Raw genomic sequence first — 17,680 nt, 5'->3', positions numbered from 1 at the left:
TCAGGAACATAAGAAAGCATGTTTGGTATTTGGCATTCGTGGAGGAAAAATAAGAATATGTCACTGATGAAAAAATATTCAATGGTTGAACTTCTTTAAAAATTTCAGTGTTGGTGAGAGAAAACACAAAGCATTTAAATTTCTTCATTCTCTCATGGGCCTTTCAAGTGAGGTTAAAAAGATGGAGACTCTTTTTTTAAATAATGTTTTTAATCCTCACCCAAGGAATGAGGATACGTTTTCCATTGATTTTAGGGAGAGTGGAAGGGAGGGGGGAGGGAGGAGAGAGAAAAATGTCCATGTGACAGAGACACTATTGGTTGGTTGCCTCCCACATATGCACCGAAGCGGGAGAAGGGATTGACCCTTCAACCCAGGTATGCGCCCTTGACCTAGAATTGAATCTGTGACTTCTGGTGCACAGGCCGATGCTCTAACCACTGGGCTACACCAGTCAGGGTAGATGGAGATTCTTAAAGCAAGTTTATGCTTCTTTCCACGCCCACAATGCAGTTTAGCATAGGCTAGTGCAGCACACCTTAAAACAGGGCCACTATGCTTTTCCCAAAATGTTTAAGAACATTCAACAGGCATAGCAGACACTACTTGTGTTCAATAAATAATACTGAAACCGTAGCATCCATCCAAAGAGCACAATCTGCAATGAAAAAAAAATCTCTCTAGAAACTTCTGACAAAAAAAAAAGGCCGTTGGTCAAGTCACCATGCATATGTAACCACGTCAGTGCAGAAAACATTACCCACAAAGGCAGTAACCAGGACAAGAACACACTAAATACACCCTAAAGCCTCCTTGCCCTATAGGGAATTTTATACCTGGATGACTAGCGATGATGGTCCTAAAACAAGGATAAGGAACTCACTGGCCAACTCCAGTCCAGCAAAGGAGATGGCATAGAGCAGACACCTGGTGACGTCTCTTACACTCCCCGTCTCTCTGAAGCATTTCCATTCTCCCACTGCCGGCTGGCTCTGTCACACCACAACAGCCCATCCGGTCGCAGGGTCGCCAATCCCTTCCTAACTGAAGAGGCACACATCCTTTCATTCCGGACCTCCTCCCCTTCCTTAGCACTCGATACCACTGACCTTGAAACCATCTCCACCCCACCCCCACCAACCCTGTATCATGAAAACTTTAACCATGGCCACAGTAGGAGAGACTTGTACAACAAACACTATCTACCCACTGACACCAAATTCTAAATACATAGTTTCAATATTTTTATTATCATATATCTATTCATCCATCTATCCATGATGTCATTTTTAATGCATTTCAAAGTAAATCATAGACATCAGTACAGTTCCCTCTAAACACTTCTGCCTTCATGGCGTAACCTACGGAAACTGCCTCCCTTTGGGGAAGAATACACACCTGTTTTCCTGGTCCTGCCCCCCTTCCACCCTCTCCTTGTGTCTGCTACACACTTGCACGTCGTGGCCATGGTCACGGCTGGCACAACCTCAGCGGTCATGCCCTCTGATGGCTCCCGAGCCTGACCGCATTCGTGAGCTGCGGCTCACCCCGATACACTTTCCTCTTCATGGTCAAAAAGAAAGCTGTTCGTTCTCCATGATCACTGTTATTCCTATCTGTTCCCTATCATAGTCACAGTTACCACTAAACACACCTGAGCTGGAAATAGTCTCCAATTTCTCCCCCTTTCCTCATTGCCATCATTCCACAAAAAGCTTTACAATTCCTGTTACCGAAATGTCTAGCACATCATCCCCCCAGCCCCATGCCTACAGCACTGCTCTAACTCAAGCCTCCACCATCTTTCTTTTAGGCCCTTTAACCCTTTGAGTGCCAACCAATATCCTAGGAACGATGCTAAAATTGCCAAGGCATGTTTGCTGATTTTACAGTGGTTTAGGGAAAAAAAATTATGAATCGCAAGTAAATGAAGTTACATATTCAAAAACTTAAGGAAACCTTTACTACATTTGTTTTCTTTTTTTTTAATATATTTTATTGATTTTTTACAGAGAGGAAGGGAGAGAGATAGAGAGTTAGAAACATCGATGAGAGAGAAACATCGATCAGCTGCCTCCTGCACATCTCCCACTGGGGATGTGCCCGCAACCAAGGTACATGCCCTTGACCGGAATCGAACCTGGGACCCCTCAGTCCGCAGGCCGACGCTCTATCCACTGAGCCAAACCGGTTTCGGCTACTACATTTGTTTTCATCTTTGACATATATTGTTTGCTGATTGTATTATAAAATACTAGTAGAAAAAAAATTTGAACAAAAGATATAATGTTAAAATAGAGGGACACCCTTCTCCAATATCTTCCACAAAATTGTCATCTTCACAGCAAGAATTAACATATTTAGCAATATCATCATCACTAATAAAAGCAGACTTAGAACTGGATGCCATTTCAAAGCTTTAGGGCTACAAAATCTGAGTAAACTTCATAAAATCGTAGTACCTGTAAAAAATTAGGCAGATAAATGCCAGTGGTCGATTTTAGAACTACAAACATTCGGCATCATAAGTAATCTGCACTTAGGTGCCATCTTTCAATAAAGAGTGAACTACTAGCATCTAATAGTGACACTGCAGGAGAAAGACAGGAGGAGCGCGATGGTGCTCACCTTCACTCTAGGGGTTAACCGCCACCTGCTCAGTATCCTCCAACTTTCAGAGGCTTAGGCTCCACGGCAGAACCGGAGAAGAGCGAAGAGGGGGTCCTCTGCTGAAATCTTCAACACGCACCCCCAGGCCCTGCCCCAGACAGAGCTGTGCTGCCCAGTACGGTAGCCACTGGCCTCACGCGGCTAGTAAGCCCTTGAGGTGCGACTAGTCAGCACGGAGACTGCTGCGCACATAAAACCCGCACGAGGCCTATCAAACCTTGTACGAAAAGGCAACATATCTCAGCGATAATGTTTTATTTTTGTTTACATATTGAAATGTTAATATCTCAGACATGTCAGCTTTAGTAAAATATTATTAAAATAAATTTCACCTCTTCATTCTTACTTTTTTAAGGCAGCTACTAGAAAATTTTAAATGACATATGTGGCTCCCGTTACATTTCCATTAGACAACGCTGATCGAGAATAAGGTCCCAACTCCCAAAACATGCCTTTTAAACATGCCCTCCGTGATCTTTCCTGGTGTCTCGCTCCTCACTTGCCAAGGCAGGTAGGTGGTTGAATTAAACCACGTGGTGGGACTGTTTCTCAGAACGGAGGTCAGACGATGAGCTATTTCCTCATTGTGTGCTCTATCACCATCCCGAAGACGAAAGGGACAATGGGAAAGAAGGGGGAGATCTGTAAATTATACATGTATTAACGTACCAAGTCAAGGAAATATCAATGAGTTATTGAGCTTTTAAAAAATGACCCAAGACTGCTTCGGTTTGTGTTTCTGTGGTGCCTTTTCTAAAACAGAATGCGTGTAGTGGAGCCTATAATCACTTCACATGAAGTGCCATCACCCCAAACCACTCCACCGATTTCAGAAAGTTCCCCAGGTCACTGCCCTGCAGTTCTGGATGGACTGTCCCCTCCTCACACAGCTGCAAGGAGCTTGGTCATTTCTGAGCTGTATCACTTCTCGCCTACATCAGCACTCACACCTCCCATGAATTGGGTGGCGGGCCCTCACCTGAGAGTGACAAGGTAAGTAAAGTACGGAGCCACCTTTAGCCTCCCTAGAAGTCTGCTCACTATGGCCAGTGAGCTGAAGGCCTGTGTTGGTAAATGGGTTGTTTTTTTCAGAAGTGTTAAATACTCTTAATTTAATATTATCCATACACCACACAAAAATGCCTTTCATTCAGTAAAGGGCAACAGCTTAAGACAGGGAATTTTATCAAATTGCCATAGTTGGGACCAAAAAGATAAGGTTGTCGCTGCCGGCGTACCTGCAGCCCTTGCCTTTCAACAGGCCGATGAACACAACTTGAAACCCAAGCAAGTCTTGCAGGTCTAAGAGACAGTGAAGGGCTTTCCTCAGAATGTAAACATATTAACACAACCGGTTCCATCAATCTAAATGTAAGCCAGTCTCCGGCAGGTTTGAGACGGCACCCACCACCTCAGTGAAAAGTTGAACACTAGCAATCAAGTCCTGTCATGTTTTTAGAAGGGATTACAGTGACCGCCTGGCTGAACCCAAACCACCATCAAAGCTCAAGAAGCTGACCATAGTCGCTTAACCACAAGCCAATCTTACTTCAATCAGAACTGCCCCAAAGACCTGCTCTGTTAGCCATTCATGATCTGAACTCTGGTGTAGGAGAGCAATTTAAATATGGCACATGCAAAAAAAGTCACGAGACGTTTGTAGCAAACAAGGCCGTGGCCAACGAGTACTCATGAGTAGCTATCAGGTCTGTCCTCTCTGCACTCTTCTCAAGGCCAGCGAAGAGCATTTTTGTTCCAGGGATGTACTTCTTGGGATTCTCCAAATACTCCTTCAGAGTAGCCTCACCCCAGCTGATACCTTTGTTCTTGTTGGCATCCCTGTAAGAAAGTCCAGGGGCCTGACCTGTCTTTCGCCCAAACAGACCACGGAGATTTGGCCCAGACTTGTGCTGGCCCCCCTTCTCCACAGTATGGCACTGGGCACACTTCTGAACAAAAATCTTCCTGCCCTTCTCAACATCACCCACATTTAAATCGCTCGTTAGTCACGCGAGACACAGAGGTCCCCGCTCAACAAGCCAGACGTCCTGCTCTCCGATAAATACAGTTTTATTGGGCCATCACAATGCCCACTCACTTACATATTGTCGAAGGCTGTTTTCCTGCTCTAAAAGCACAGCTGAATAATTGATGGAGACCATATGGCCCACAAAGCCTAAAATATTTGCTACCTGGCCCTTTCCAGAAAAAAAAAAATACTGACCTCTGCCTTAAAGGTCATTTTCAATTTTTTTTCATTAAACAAACAGTGAATCTATTACGTGACAGGTACAGTTCCAGGCCCTGGAGATACAAGGTTTAGATCCCCAGCACAGAATGCAGCATATTCACCTGGGTCTCTTCACACAGGACTCCTGCTCACACCAGCCAGAGTTTCCCAAACTATTTTTCCATTGAGATTCACTATAGCAAATACATTTTATGCCTACTCCTTTACACACACACACACACACACACACACACACCTGAACCATGTTTGTCAAGATACATGGATTGCTAGCTACCTGGATTCACTCCTCTATTGTATCCTATTGTAGCCCCTTCCATTAAATCATTTGATTTTGTTATACATGAATGTCTTGTGACTCAGTGTTTGAAGACTCTTAGTTCACCAGCTTTTTACTGTCCAGCTCTGGTCTCCCCTAGTTTACAAACTAGCAACTATTCCCCTCAGGTAAGAGTGATCTGCTTCATCCAGGCCGAAGTTTGTTTTGTTTTAGATTTGGTTTTGGTTCTAAATATATGAATATATATTGTTTCCCAATACGTTTTTTAAAAACATGTTCCCCAATATGTTTCTCTTTTAGTGTTCAAAATAGTATTTAAAAAATCAGAGGACACGGCAGTCAAGAGTCCACTTTCTTACTTGGTCCCCACCAGCTGGAGCTGAGAAGTCCTTAGTCCAACATTTGCTTCCAACCTGCCAGCCTTCGCCACAGGAAAAATGCACCTGAAAATCCCAAGAATTTTTATCACAAGCATTAACTCCCCATGACTTCCCCCCCATATAAATATAAAACAGATCCAATTTGTTTTCTTTCCATCGTTAAATCTGGCAGGGCTTCGAGTAGGCCCTCTGGCTTTGGGGAAAGCCGTTTTAACAGATACTGTTGGAATCCAGGTCCTCCTCCACCGAGAAGAAAGAGTAAGGTCTCATTAGAAAGAAAAACAAGTGGCCTTTATTTCTTTCAAACAGAAACAAAAACAAAACACACCCACAACATTTGATGAAAGAAACTACAAAAATAATTAGAGTCCACCAGGAAATTACAAAAAAAAAAAAAGGAGATGCCCGTTTTTGTTTACTGAAAAGCGTTGTTTGTGAAATGGAATCACTGGTGGCTGCAGCGTTTTCCTACCACAGACTTTTCAAAACAGCGAGTCCGGGAGAACGTGGCTCCAGTTAAGAAAGGTGCCGAGGGGAGCAGTGGGCTCTGGGAATGGAACTTTAGTTGCTGCTTAATCCAGTTCCCTTCTTAAATACCTGAACTTAATGAGACTCTGCCAAGATTTATGACCGTAACAAACACATCATTTCTGACTTTGTCATTCAAACCAGCCTGGCAACTTTGATATTTTCTATTGAAAAGAGAGGGCTAATCCAAGTAAGAACTCTGTAAAAGGGGAACGGAATTTTATTCCCATAATTTGATTGATTACTTCCTACCCTGAACACTCAAGAGAGAAAAAGCAAACTTTTTCCTGCCTGTGCTCGGATTTCTCCCACTAATCTTTTACAAGCAGGCAACAAGCATAAAATACAAATTACTTACACGGATCCACAGGCCAGTCGCGCTAGCGGGCCTCTAAAATCTCTAAGCATCACTGACTCAAGTTCAATTCAGTGCTTTAGCTCACCAGTTGTGGGAGGAGAAAAAAATAATGCTGTAACTTTGTCCATTCTCAGGAATATTTTTTTGTCATTGGTGCAAATCCTCCAAAATTACGTTTATGTAATTCAGAGCCTGCAACTGTTTCCCAGTTGTATTCTCCAGAATTGTTCCCGGGCCGTCAGGAGCCTCAAGCTCCCGTGGTTTGGCTTTACCCTGGGCAAGGCACCTCAGTTTCTTCATACAAAGAAGAGTCTAAGTGCCTTTTAATTCCAACATCTTTTACAACTTACCATTCTATCTGGCTAGAGCCACGTCTGATGTGGCAATGACCTGGCCACTGCACCGAAGGGCTGGGCAGGAACAATGACCAGCTGGCCAGAAATCAATTCGATGAAAGTTACTAATAACAATAATGAAGATAGAATAATGATTGGAGGTAAAAACTGGGCCATGCCCTCATTGGGAGTATTAATGTATCTAAAGAATAAAAAAAGTATCAATCAAAAAGTGCAAATACAGAAAAGAGTGAGAAAGATGGACTTTGGCAATGACTCAGCCAAATTTGGGGGTGCTGTGAGAGGGTTGTGGGGGGATTCCTACAGCCTACAGGAGCAGGCATTGCTGATGACAGCAGCCAAGGCGGCATAGCCACCAACTCACCGATTCCAAGAGCACAAGCAACTGTCTGATTATAGCTCTGATCATATTTTGTTTTCCTATCCAGCTATTTAGAAGGAAGAAGCTTGCTCATTTGGACCAACGGCTAGTTGGATTTTTTTCATGGTTATTGTGATATTTTAATGGGTGAGGAAAAAAATCAATTGAATGGCCCAGGATTTCTGATATGCTCAGAACAATGAGTTCTGTGATCAGATTACTTCTTAAAAAAAAGAATTACACCAAAAGCAGAGGTGGCCTCCATTATTCTATACAGGCCAATGAGGGCACAAGGGTATTTATCAGCTACTTTAAAAATTCACTTTCCAACCACGTTAATATGTTGCTTTGTTTTTTACAGAAGATTCGGGACCCAGAATCAAACATTCCAAGTCACTCTGCCACATGGGCCAGCCCTTCCGTCCCTGCCATTGCCAAGCCACCGAGGCCTGCTGTGTGGGCAGCAGCCACACATGGGCGACTGTCTGAGAACACGGAGAATGTTTCGTGGTGGAGCACGGGCATGCTGGGCCCAGCGCCAGTCCTACTATTTGGGAAAGTTACCTTGAGCCTCTATATCCTGATCGATAATGCACCTATTTAATAATACTAATCATATCCAGCAAGTCTCCAGACCACGCACCAGGGCGCACAGCAGCATCCAGCACACAGTGAGGGCCCAGCAAATGTAGCCATTCTGGCATGTCTACAATGATAGATGAATCATCCAGGGAGGAATCAGGATGGAAACACGGGCTTGAACTGCACTTTAGAGCAGATGGATCTAACAGACACGCAGAACAGTCCGCCAACAGGAGAACGCGTGTTCCCCTCCAGCGCATGGAACATTCTCCAGGAGAGATCCTAGGCGGGGCCACAGACAAGTCTGAACAAAAGAAAGAAGACTGAAATCATCGCAAGTGTCTTCTCGAACACAACGGTACGAAACTAGAAATCAGTAACGGGAAAACCCACACATATATAGAGATTGAGCAATCTGCTCCTGGACAACAAGTCAAAGAAGAAATCAAAATGGAAATTAAAATAAATAAATATATATATCTGAATAGGGAAATACAACTTAAGGGAGCAGCAAAGGCAGTTTGCAGAGGGAGGTTTACAGCAATAAATGCAATAGGTCAAGAGAAAAGGAAGATCTCAAACAACCTGGTTTTACCTTTTAAAAAACCAGAAAGAGAAGAAACAACTAAGCTGAAAGTTAGTAGAAGGAAGGAATTAACAAAAAAACAAAAACAAACAAACAAACAAAAACAGTGAAAATAAATTAAATCAGACTAAAATGATAGATTTTTATCAAATGTGCATTGCAGGGTTCAAGTGTTTTGCTAATTAAAAAAAAATGGTTCAAAACACACGGAGAAAAGTACCAAACGAGTTGGAAATGGCATTAAATCACAGAAATTCATTTTACCTACATAAGCATAAGTAGCCTGTCTTTTGCAGGAAACAGGTTCATAAGACAGATCCAATAAAGGTAAGTGACTCAACAATTAATAGGAAATACTATTAAATTCTCTGATTTTAAGATATAGCTTGCGTGCGGTTTTGTTTTGCTTACGTAAACATGTAATGACAGTTGTGAAAATGTCAAAGGAAATGCTTCAAGTCGGATTTCCATTCCTCTATCAAGCTGGACTCTCCGTTGCACACTGTGTGTTGGAAGGCAGAGCAGAGAATGCCCGCGTGCCCCTAGGCAGGAACTTTGGGCCTGATGACCGGCCTCCGGCTGGGCAGCTCCAGCAGGAAGAACTGCCAGGATGCCCAGGCCTGGCCCTCCTGTGCCCTGAGGGTCAGAGCTTCTGGACCCCCTGGTCCTTTAGCCCCGCGATTGCTTCTGATCTGCTTGCTCCTGTGGCTGACCTCCTAGACCTCATGCTTAAACCAGGTACTCTGAAAAGTGCAGAGTAAGCAGGTAGAATGTCTGAGATAGCCCAGGAAATCTAGGCTGTGCTGTTTCCTTAGCCACAAGTCACGTCCACAGCCATGAGCCCATCTCTTCACCCCTGGCAACTGTTCCTCCTGTATTTGTAGCAAAAGAGCCAGATGCCCACGTCTGACTTTCCTCTGACCCCTATCTCAGCTCCTGTGTCCCCAGGGACCGGTCATTTACATCAGAATTTTTGCCCTCCAGCACGAGAGGGATGCAGTCAGGGTGAGCAACTTCTCAGACCTTCCTCACTTTCCATTTGCCGGAGAAAGAAAGAAAAACAAAACTATCTCTGTGCTGGATTCAGAGACAAGAGAGTAGGAGGGGAGCCACGAGCTGATTTTCACATGAAATCAGCTGAGGGAGGCTGTGCCTGTCTGAAGCGACAGGTGCTGGGGTGGCGGGGAAGCCTGCGCTGGGGCCTTCAGAGAGGAGAGAGGACCCTGACACAGACACGAGGGAAGTGCCACAGGACATGCAGGCACAAGCCCTGTCCCTCCGTGCGATGCATCCCCTGCCATCTCTGTTGATGGAGCTGTTTTTCCTTTTGTTTTAGAATAATTTTAGGTATTAAACTCGTAAAAGAAATAGTACAATAAATTCTCATATGCGACTCTGCCTTAATTCCCATAAGCTTGTTATCTTGCGTAACCCTAGTGCTATGAACGAAACCAAGAAATTAACCTCGGTAGAATACTATGGGCGGTCGCCAACCGTGAGGTCCGAAAGGTGGGCGACCGCTGGACTAGACCACTCACATTACTCGCATTTCCCCTTTCCCATGAACGGCCTTGTTCTGTTCCAGGATCCAATCAAGAGTATCACCTTTATTTACTCATTAGCGAGCAGTCTCGCTTGCCTCCTCCCATCTGGGACAGTTTATCAGTCTTACATCATCTGGACATTTTTCAAGAATACCGGTCAGGAATTTTGTAGATGCCCCTGCATTTGGTTGGTCAAATGTCTTCTCATGATTACAGTGAGATTATGGAATTGGGAGGAGAATCCCCCTGGGCGGTGAGGGGAGGGGACATCCACATGATAACAAGGCAACTAACTTTAACCTTACCACTTGATCGGGGTGGTGTCCGCCAGATTTCTCCACCATAACATTCCTATTTTTCCCTTCCCTCCTGCATTACTTTTACCCTGAGCCCCTCCCCCCGCATGCCGCCCTGGCTGGGCACTGGGCGGGGGTCCCAGGAAGGCTTCCTGGAACGCTAGACGCACTTCCCATTCAGCATCCCGGTGAGCAGGGCCTTGGCAGTGCATCGCGGGGCATGAAGGGTTAAACGGACTTCTGTGTGCTCCCCGTTAGGAGTCACAGGACCTTCCTCCAGAGCCTGCACAGCACGGGAAGGAAGAAGGCTGCCTGCTGAAATAAAATCATCTGGAAGTATTTTCATTGGAGGCTGGCTTTCAGAAACAGAGGCAAAACACACTAACAAAGCTAATCTGGGGCATATGGCATTCTTTTCAGTCATGTGCATTTCTAATATAAATCTCCTAATCATTTATATCTTGTTTTTCAGATTTATTGTGAAGGCAAGTCTCTTTTATTCCTCTCCAAAGGATAAACTCCCTACCTAAAAGAAGCGAGCACAGGCAGCTCAGCCACACCAGCAGATCGTACTTGCTGTAAGTGCTCCCTAACACAGCCCCACCCCACACCCCTTTTTCAGTTGAGACTGAATTTAGATTGGGATAATATTGTTTTCAAAGTTCAGCCAATTCGGTTCCTTGCTGACTGTCCCTTCCACTAGGTGGCGCTACAGGTCACATTCAAAGTAAGCTGCACTCAGGAGTCAGTGAATAGATTAAAATTTTTTTTTTCAAGAATACCACAAGCTTAATGTCAAGTACTTCATTCTTCATAAACACTTCCCCTTTTCTTTTGACATTTGCTGTCATCTGACAACTTCTGAATCAAGCCTAATTTGAACTTCTGAAATCCCTTCTCGATGTGTTCATAGGATGAATGTCAATGTTAGAGGCATCATAGGGACCACGTGAATACTGCAAAAAAGCAGAAGTTTCTATGATTGAAGGCAAAAAACTGGAAAGATGCTTCAATCCACTGAACTGGTCATTTCCTCGGTTTCTAAGTTCTGTTCACATAATTTTATTTAGTAACTATATCAATATCCCCTGCAGATATTTTTAAGCTGTGTCACATTTAAGTGCTGGCAAGCATGTTTAAGACAGGTTTATAATTGCAGAGCCTAGGAAGCTGAAATAATACTTAGGTGTAGTTTCTCTTATTACACATTGAAAACATATATTCAATAAGAAACCTCAATTTCACAATGTTAGCTCATCACTTAAGCAGAAACACATTTCTAAAAGCTTGGAGTCTATCTAATATACCTGGGAAACACACCAAGAAATGGTACGTTCTAGCAGCCAGGTTTACTATTACTTGGTGGAGAAAGACATCCCCCTAAGGAAATGTGCTAAGTATATAAAATTCCCAACTTGGCCCAGCCCTTGGACTGGTGGTAACCGCAGTTTGTGATTGTTCAAATCCGTCCCTTGGAGATGCGAGGCGCGCTGTGGTTTACACCTGGCGGCCTGCTTGTCTGACTTCCTCCGCAGGATGGAGCATCCGCCATCACTAACTGCACCGGCTCTGGGCGTTCCCGTGACCCCTCCAAAAATACTGATTTGACACATATTTCCTGACCAACCAACACACGTATACGAGACAACTATTTTGCCAGAGTGTTTTCCTTTGAAGGGGAAGGCAGAAGATGTTAATATGGTGGAGGATTTTCACTCATAGGTGGCTATGCATTTGACAGGAAACATAACAGCACATCATCAATCGCGTTGTTATGCAGAAATATTTGCTCACACGAGGTATTCCAGGACCAAGCTGAATGTGGCTTCGTTGCTGTTATTGCTTTTAGGGCCTGGCCTCAGCATCCCCACCGTCTGTCCCATAGCGGGGTAACTGATATTGTTCAGACGTTTCTAACCACTTCATAACTTTCCTGTGACCAGTCCCATCCCTTCCCCCTCCTGGAGGTGTCTGGTCTTGCCCCAAGTGCGTGTGGGGATGCAACCCACAGACTCACAGAACCAGCCTATCTGACTTGTTTGCTGGGCAGTCTGCCGGGAGGAGGTGCCCAGGGCCGACGCTCCGCAAACAAGTGACAACACTGTGGCTTCTCCACCGGCCAGTGTGCCACCTCTCAGGGACGGAGGTGGCCACCACCGAGAGTTCCAGGGACTGTATGTAGGAGAGAAACTATACCCTCCCCCCCCGTAGACATGTGCCCTAGACTCAGGGTCGAAAGCAACTTCGGCCTGCTTCCTCCTACCCTAGCCCCCTCCCCATGTTCTTAACTCGGCCTCAGGGACAGAGAGACGGCTTCGGACTTCAGCCATGTGACCGAGCCCGGGTGGCCAGCCCTGCAGCTCCCTTGGCTCACATTTCGTTTCCAAGCCTCCGCGCAGAAGGCCTGCGGCTCAGGAGGGTGGGAACTGCACACGGAGGTCCTCTGCAGCTGCTCCCAGCTGCTGCCAAACGCCGACTGCCCGAGAGGAACCGAAGCTCCTCCGCTCAGCCTGTCCCTCCCTGGACTTGAAAAAAACATGGTAATGGGGGAAGGCCACAAAACTTCGGTCGGGGGAGAACCGACTCCCAAATACCAAGGAAGCAATCTTTGATCTTCCTGAACGCTGCGGAGTGAAACGATTTAGGTGATACCGATCTCCGCTGAAACTGTCCAGTCTCACCAAAGAAAGCAAATCAAAACGTAGGAAATAGATGTGCCAGCATAAACGACAGGATGATAAATACTTATTATCCTGTCCTAAAATATGAAACTAAAGTGCTAGAGAAACCAAACATTTCTGTGCGCACACACATATAAACATGTGTGTATATATATATTCATAGAGAGAGAGACACACCCATATACATAAATACACGCATCTTTAAATCCTTCATGAGTAGGTATGCCTTGTCTTCGGGAGGCCCTCCTATGCAATCCTAAGCTCACCTGCTCTCGAACCCCATAGAGGCATGTGGTCGTGACTTCCAGAAAAGATCTGAATGCCTAGAAGCCAATGAAGCAACTCCCTGCTCTGCTTTATGAGCCCACCACACGGACAACAGAAATGGAGACTATTCATTGCAAAGGATTGCTTTCCCGGGACGTGCAAGCCAAAGACATTTGTTGTACTGATATCATGTCTGCTATTTTAAACTCATCAGTGTGGTTTCATATCCAGAAAACTACACTGAAGCAGCCTAAGTTATCATTGACAAATCTCCTAGAACGTGAAAATTTGCTTTTTTGTCTCATTTATTTTAGAATAATGTTAGGACATTTTAAATTAATTAGAAGAAATCCTTCTTAAATAAGTTCTTTTTGCCTTCATTACCAATTTGTTCAAAGAAACAGTTGGTTACACTCTTCTTTGGATGCAGTTTATAAAGCACCTTATTTTCCCCCAGCATGATAAATATATTGAAACGTCCCAGCAAGGCACTTCTAACCCTCAAACTCATTCCCCAAGGAATTCTCTCCAACTTCCTAACAGCAACAAATTGCTCCCTTTGTCTGGACAGTAGGGGGCACTGCCACAACAAACTATTATGGGCAGAAAAACAGGGCTAGACATGTATGAATGATTCTCCCATATAATTCATTGAGCATCTAAAAGCTATTATACAGATTTTTCTCTTCCACAATTCACATCAGGGTGCAAATACTAGGCCTTCCTGTTTGTGTGTGTGTGCACACACAAGTGGTCCTCAGTGTGGATTAGAAGTGCTATATTACAAATTTTGGTCTAACTCAAGAAAGTCTAACTGGACCCCTTATTCTAAAATACTGGCTAAATACAAGCAGCTGAAATGCACTTAATAGCTAACCACTGGCAGGGTAGCTGGTTAGAGTGTCCACCGGCTATGCCAGGGTTGCAGGTTCCATGGTTGGTCAGGGCACATACAAGAAGCAACCAATGAATACATCGATATTAGTGGAACAACAAGTTTATGTTTCTCTCTCTTCCTCCACCCCCTCTCTCTAAAAATCAATAAACAAAAAAATTAAAACGCGCTTAATAGTTAAGTGGCATTCTGTGTGGGAGATTTATTTTTCAAGGTGAAGTCTTCAGTCTTTCTCACAAACATCAAACTCTAACTTCAGGGCCAAATGAAAGGGAACTGTGGCAAAATTTCATTAAATAATCACATAATCCAGGCTCCACAGCTTGGATTTTTTTTTTGTAATGAGTTTCCTATGTAATTGAGTTAAACTTAAATTTATGCATCCAATAAAAACCCATTGCAAATGGCAAAACAAAGACATTGCTCCAACACTTGGAAAATTAAATTCACCAAACCATGAAGTCTACTGTGCAGTTATTTTCGTAACCACCATAAATTGCTTTATAGAACTCCTCTGCTGGAGTAAACAATCCAAAGAAAGATTTACTTTACAACGTGCATCCCGTTTCCAAATAGAGAGTGCTCTAAATGTTTATGACTTTCCCCCTTCTCTCTCGCTCTCTCTCCCAATACTTGTGTTTCTAGTTACCTTGAAGCCTTCCTTCTCTCTCACAAGCTCAGAAAGTCCCACAGAAAATAAGATCCAGGTCTCCAGGTCTCTACATACCGTACACTGGGCCCTCAAACACTCATTTCTGGAATATGAAGAAACAATCCTACTTTGTGGAAATAAAGTCAAAAAGGTAAAATTTAAATAGAGTTTTAGTACTATACATTTGACCATATAGTATAGCACCCCAGAGCCAAACACTGTCTTAGATATTCGGGGCAGTCAGCTTGCAATGCATTCACTTATACACTGTACGAGGCTGAATTCATTGGGAACTGTTACAGATAAGAGTTTTAGGGGTCTTTAATCACTTCTTTCTTGTGTCCTTGATGGAAAAAACAGAGCTGCCTTTGTGCTAAAAAGAAGGACCTGTTGTTTTCAGATTCAACAGGTCATTTTTATAAGAACTTCCCAGAGGATACAACATAAATGACAGAAACACAAGGGGATTTTTTAAGAGACTGATGATTTTAAGTGATATATATCCCATATAAAGGAAAGGTTGTTTGTTTTTCTTTCCAACCAATGAAAAGTTACTGTTTTAAAGTATTTAATGTTTGAATTTGACTTTTAGGACCAAATGTTTTCTCATGAGTTGGGTTACTGTAAATTCAGCTCCTGAAAGCTATCTGAGAGTGTGTCTGACCCCTCATGTAAATAAACTTGTCAAATCATGTCCATTTCTGTTCGGGGGGATGCATGGTTGATTTAGTGGGCTTTTGATATATATTTAAATTGTGTTGTAACCTTTGTAATACTGTTTCTGTTCAAATGACAAGGAGACTGCACACTTAATGAACAAGCTACAACTGTGGAATGGAAAGTCCTGGCCACATGATTTTTCCTTGTTCTCGGAGTAAAGAAAAAGGCCAGTATTTTATGGCAAACAAAGTCCAGGTGACACTAGGATTTCTTAGAGTTTGGCTGATTCTATTATTAAAAGTGGACGGAATCTGAGAGGACTGCTACATTTAAGATTAAGATCTAAATCAGACTTGTTTCCTAAACTGTACTAGGAGGGTTTTTCACCATATAACCAGAGTCCTCATATTTTGCTCTCTTCTTCCTTTTTTTGTTTGTTTTCTTGTTTGTTTGTTTTTTAATTGACTACCTAATTTCTAAAAAGAATTGTCTGAAGCGCTCAGGAAAAGTTTCTGGAAAAGTTTCCGCCAAGCCAGAGACAAAGGGTACTTACTCTCCTTTGTAAATATAGATAGCACCAGGCAAAACTCATTCCTCGCCCCAAACAAAAGTTATTTCCAAGGACGCCTTCTTTGAAGCACAGTGACCCGTTGCTGGCACTTGCTCCAACATATTTTTCCCAACTTCCTGGACTCTGATTCCTGACACTTTTATGAAGTTTCTATATTACCACCTAGAACAAGGCTCTGGGGGTCAAGGTGAATAAATACATGGGGGCCAAGACTGCATTTATCACAGGGAATTGCCCAGGAGGGAACGGAGAAGTAGAAACAGGCTTCCTCCGGAGAGGGGTGTCCACCCAATCATTGATAAACAGGATCTAGCTTGTGTGAGGTTTCTTTCTTCTTTAGCTAACAAACATCCTCTCACAGAGCAGGAGGAAAAGATGAGATCTGCTATTTGGGGGAAAGGGAATCCTGAGGACTAAGGAAAAAACCCTGAAGGCCCAAGTTTCCCACCCACCCACCTGCAAAGTGGAGATCACCCTCTCTCCTGGTAAAAGGAAGGCGCCCGCGAGTTAAGGGCAATTACTGAGGACCTGTTGCCTTCTTCCTGAAATGGGGAGGGAGGTGAATAGGGGGTCAACATGGCTCTCTATAGCCCTCCCTCCACTGCCTCCCCAAACACACCAGCGCTCTGCCGCCCGCCAGTGCCCCGCGCCAGCTCACCGGTACCAGGCGAGGCCCTTGTCGTAGCTGCGGTCGAAGAAGTGGGGCTCGGCGCCCACGGCGCGCACGTCGGGGTGCACGCGCAGGAACTCGAGCAGCGCCCGCGTGCCGCCCTTCTTCACGCCGATGATGATGGCCTGCGGCAGCTGCTTGCTGCCCTCGTCCAGCAGCAGCGCCAGGGTCCCCGGCGGGGGCTCAGCCACGCTGCTCCCGGCCCCGGAGCCCCCGGGACTCCCGGCCAGGCTGGGGGTCTCCTCCTCCCAAGCCGCCTCCTCGCCGCCGTCGCGCCCCGGGGGCCGCCGGAGCCTCCGCCACGGCCGCAGCTGCCAAAGGCGCGTTCTCTGCGCCGCGGGCCACGCCGCCAGCTCCCGGGGGCCTCCGGCCAGGGCGCCGCGACCCGGGGCGCGCGCCTCCTCGCCAATCGACAGCCCCATGACGGGGCCCGACAGGGTCCGGCAGCGCTCGGCCAGGCAGTAGAAGACGTACAGGGACGTGAGCAGGGAGCAGAGCATCAGCAAGAACTTCCGGAAGATGCTGCGGGACAGCGGCTCGGCCGGGGCGGGGTGCGCGCCAGCCAGGCCCGGAGGGGCCATCCTAGCCGGAGGCGACGTCGGGGAGCGCGCGGGCCATGCTAGGCCGGGACTCCTCCGGGCGCCAGGACATCCTCCGGGAGCTGCCCCCCTGCTGGGGAGCCGGGCCCCGGGAGCCGGCGCGGGAGCCCTGCCTCGGGTCGGGGCGGGACGGGAGACGCGGTGCGGTGCTTAAGAGACCATCGTCTGAGACTCGCCAAGTCCGGAGCCTGGCGGCAGGTTTCGGCGCCCAGTTCTCAGAGTCGCGGAAAAGGGGGGGTCTCCGCGGCGGTGGCGAGGACGCGTCTTAGCCCGGCCCGGGAGGCACTCAGCCCGGATCTCCGCTCAGCGGCCGGGCATCCCTCGCTCCGTTCTGGGGGACGCGCTGCTGCTGCTGCGGTGCCGCTGAGCTCCGTGCGCTCCAGACCGCGGTAGCGACAGTGCCTCCCGGCCCCGAGTCCCGGTCTCCGCTTCCTAGGGACCTGGTGCGAGGTCCCCCGAGGCCCGCACCCCGCAGTCCGCCCCTCTCGGGGCGCGC

At 45.9% G+C, this 17,680-nt stretch overlaps 1 protein-coding gene across 1 annotated transcript in view; it reads right to left on the bottom strand.

The window, feature by feature from the left end:
- Nucleotides 1-17,166, bottom strand: part of HS3ST3A1 (heparan sulfate-glucosamine 3-sulfotransferase 3A1) — a gene marked incomplete at its 5' end in the record, with an annotated part of 97,096 nt that extends 79,930 nt beyond the window's left edge. The window contains one exon of the mRNA XM_081109771.1: nucleotides 16,574-17,166. Coding sequence (XP_080965897.1) covers nucleotides 16,574-17,166 — 593 coding nt within the window. The remainder of the gene's footprint in view (nucleotides 1-16,573) is intronic.
- Nucleotides 17,167-17,680: the final 514 nt, after the last annotated feature.

This window comes from Myotis nattereri (genome assembly GCF_964212035.1).
Source record: "Myotis nattereri genome assembly, chromosome: 16".
NCBI lineage: Eukaryota > Metazoa > Chordata > Mammalia > Chiroptera > Vespertilionidae > Myotis > Myotis nattereri.
This window is presented reverse-complemented; position numbering and strand designations above follow the sequence as displayed.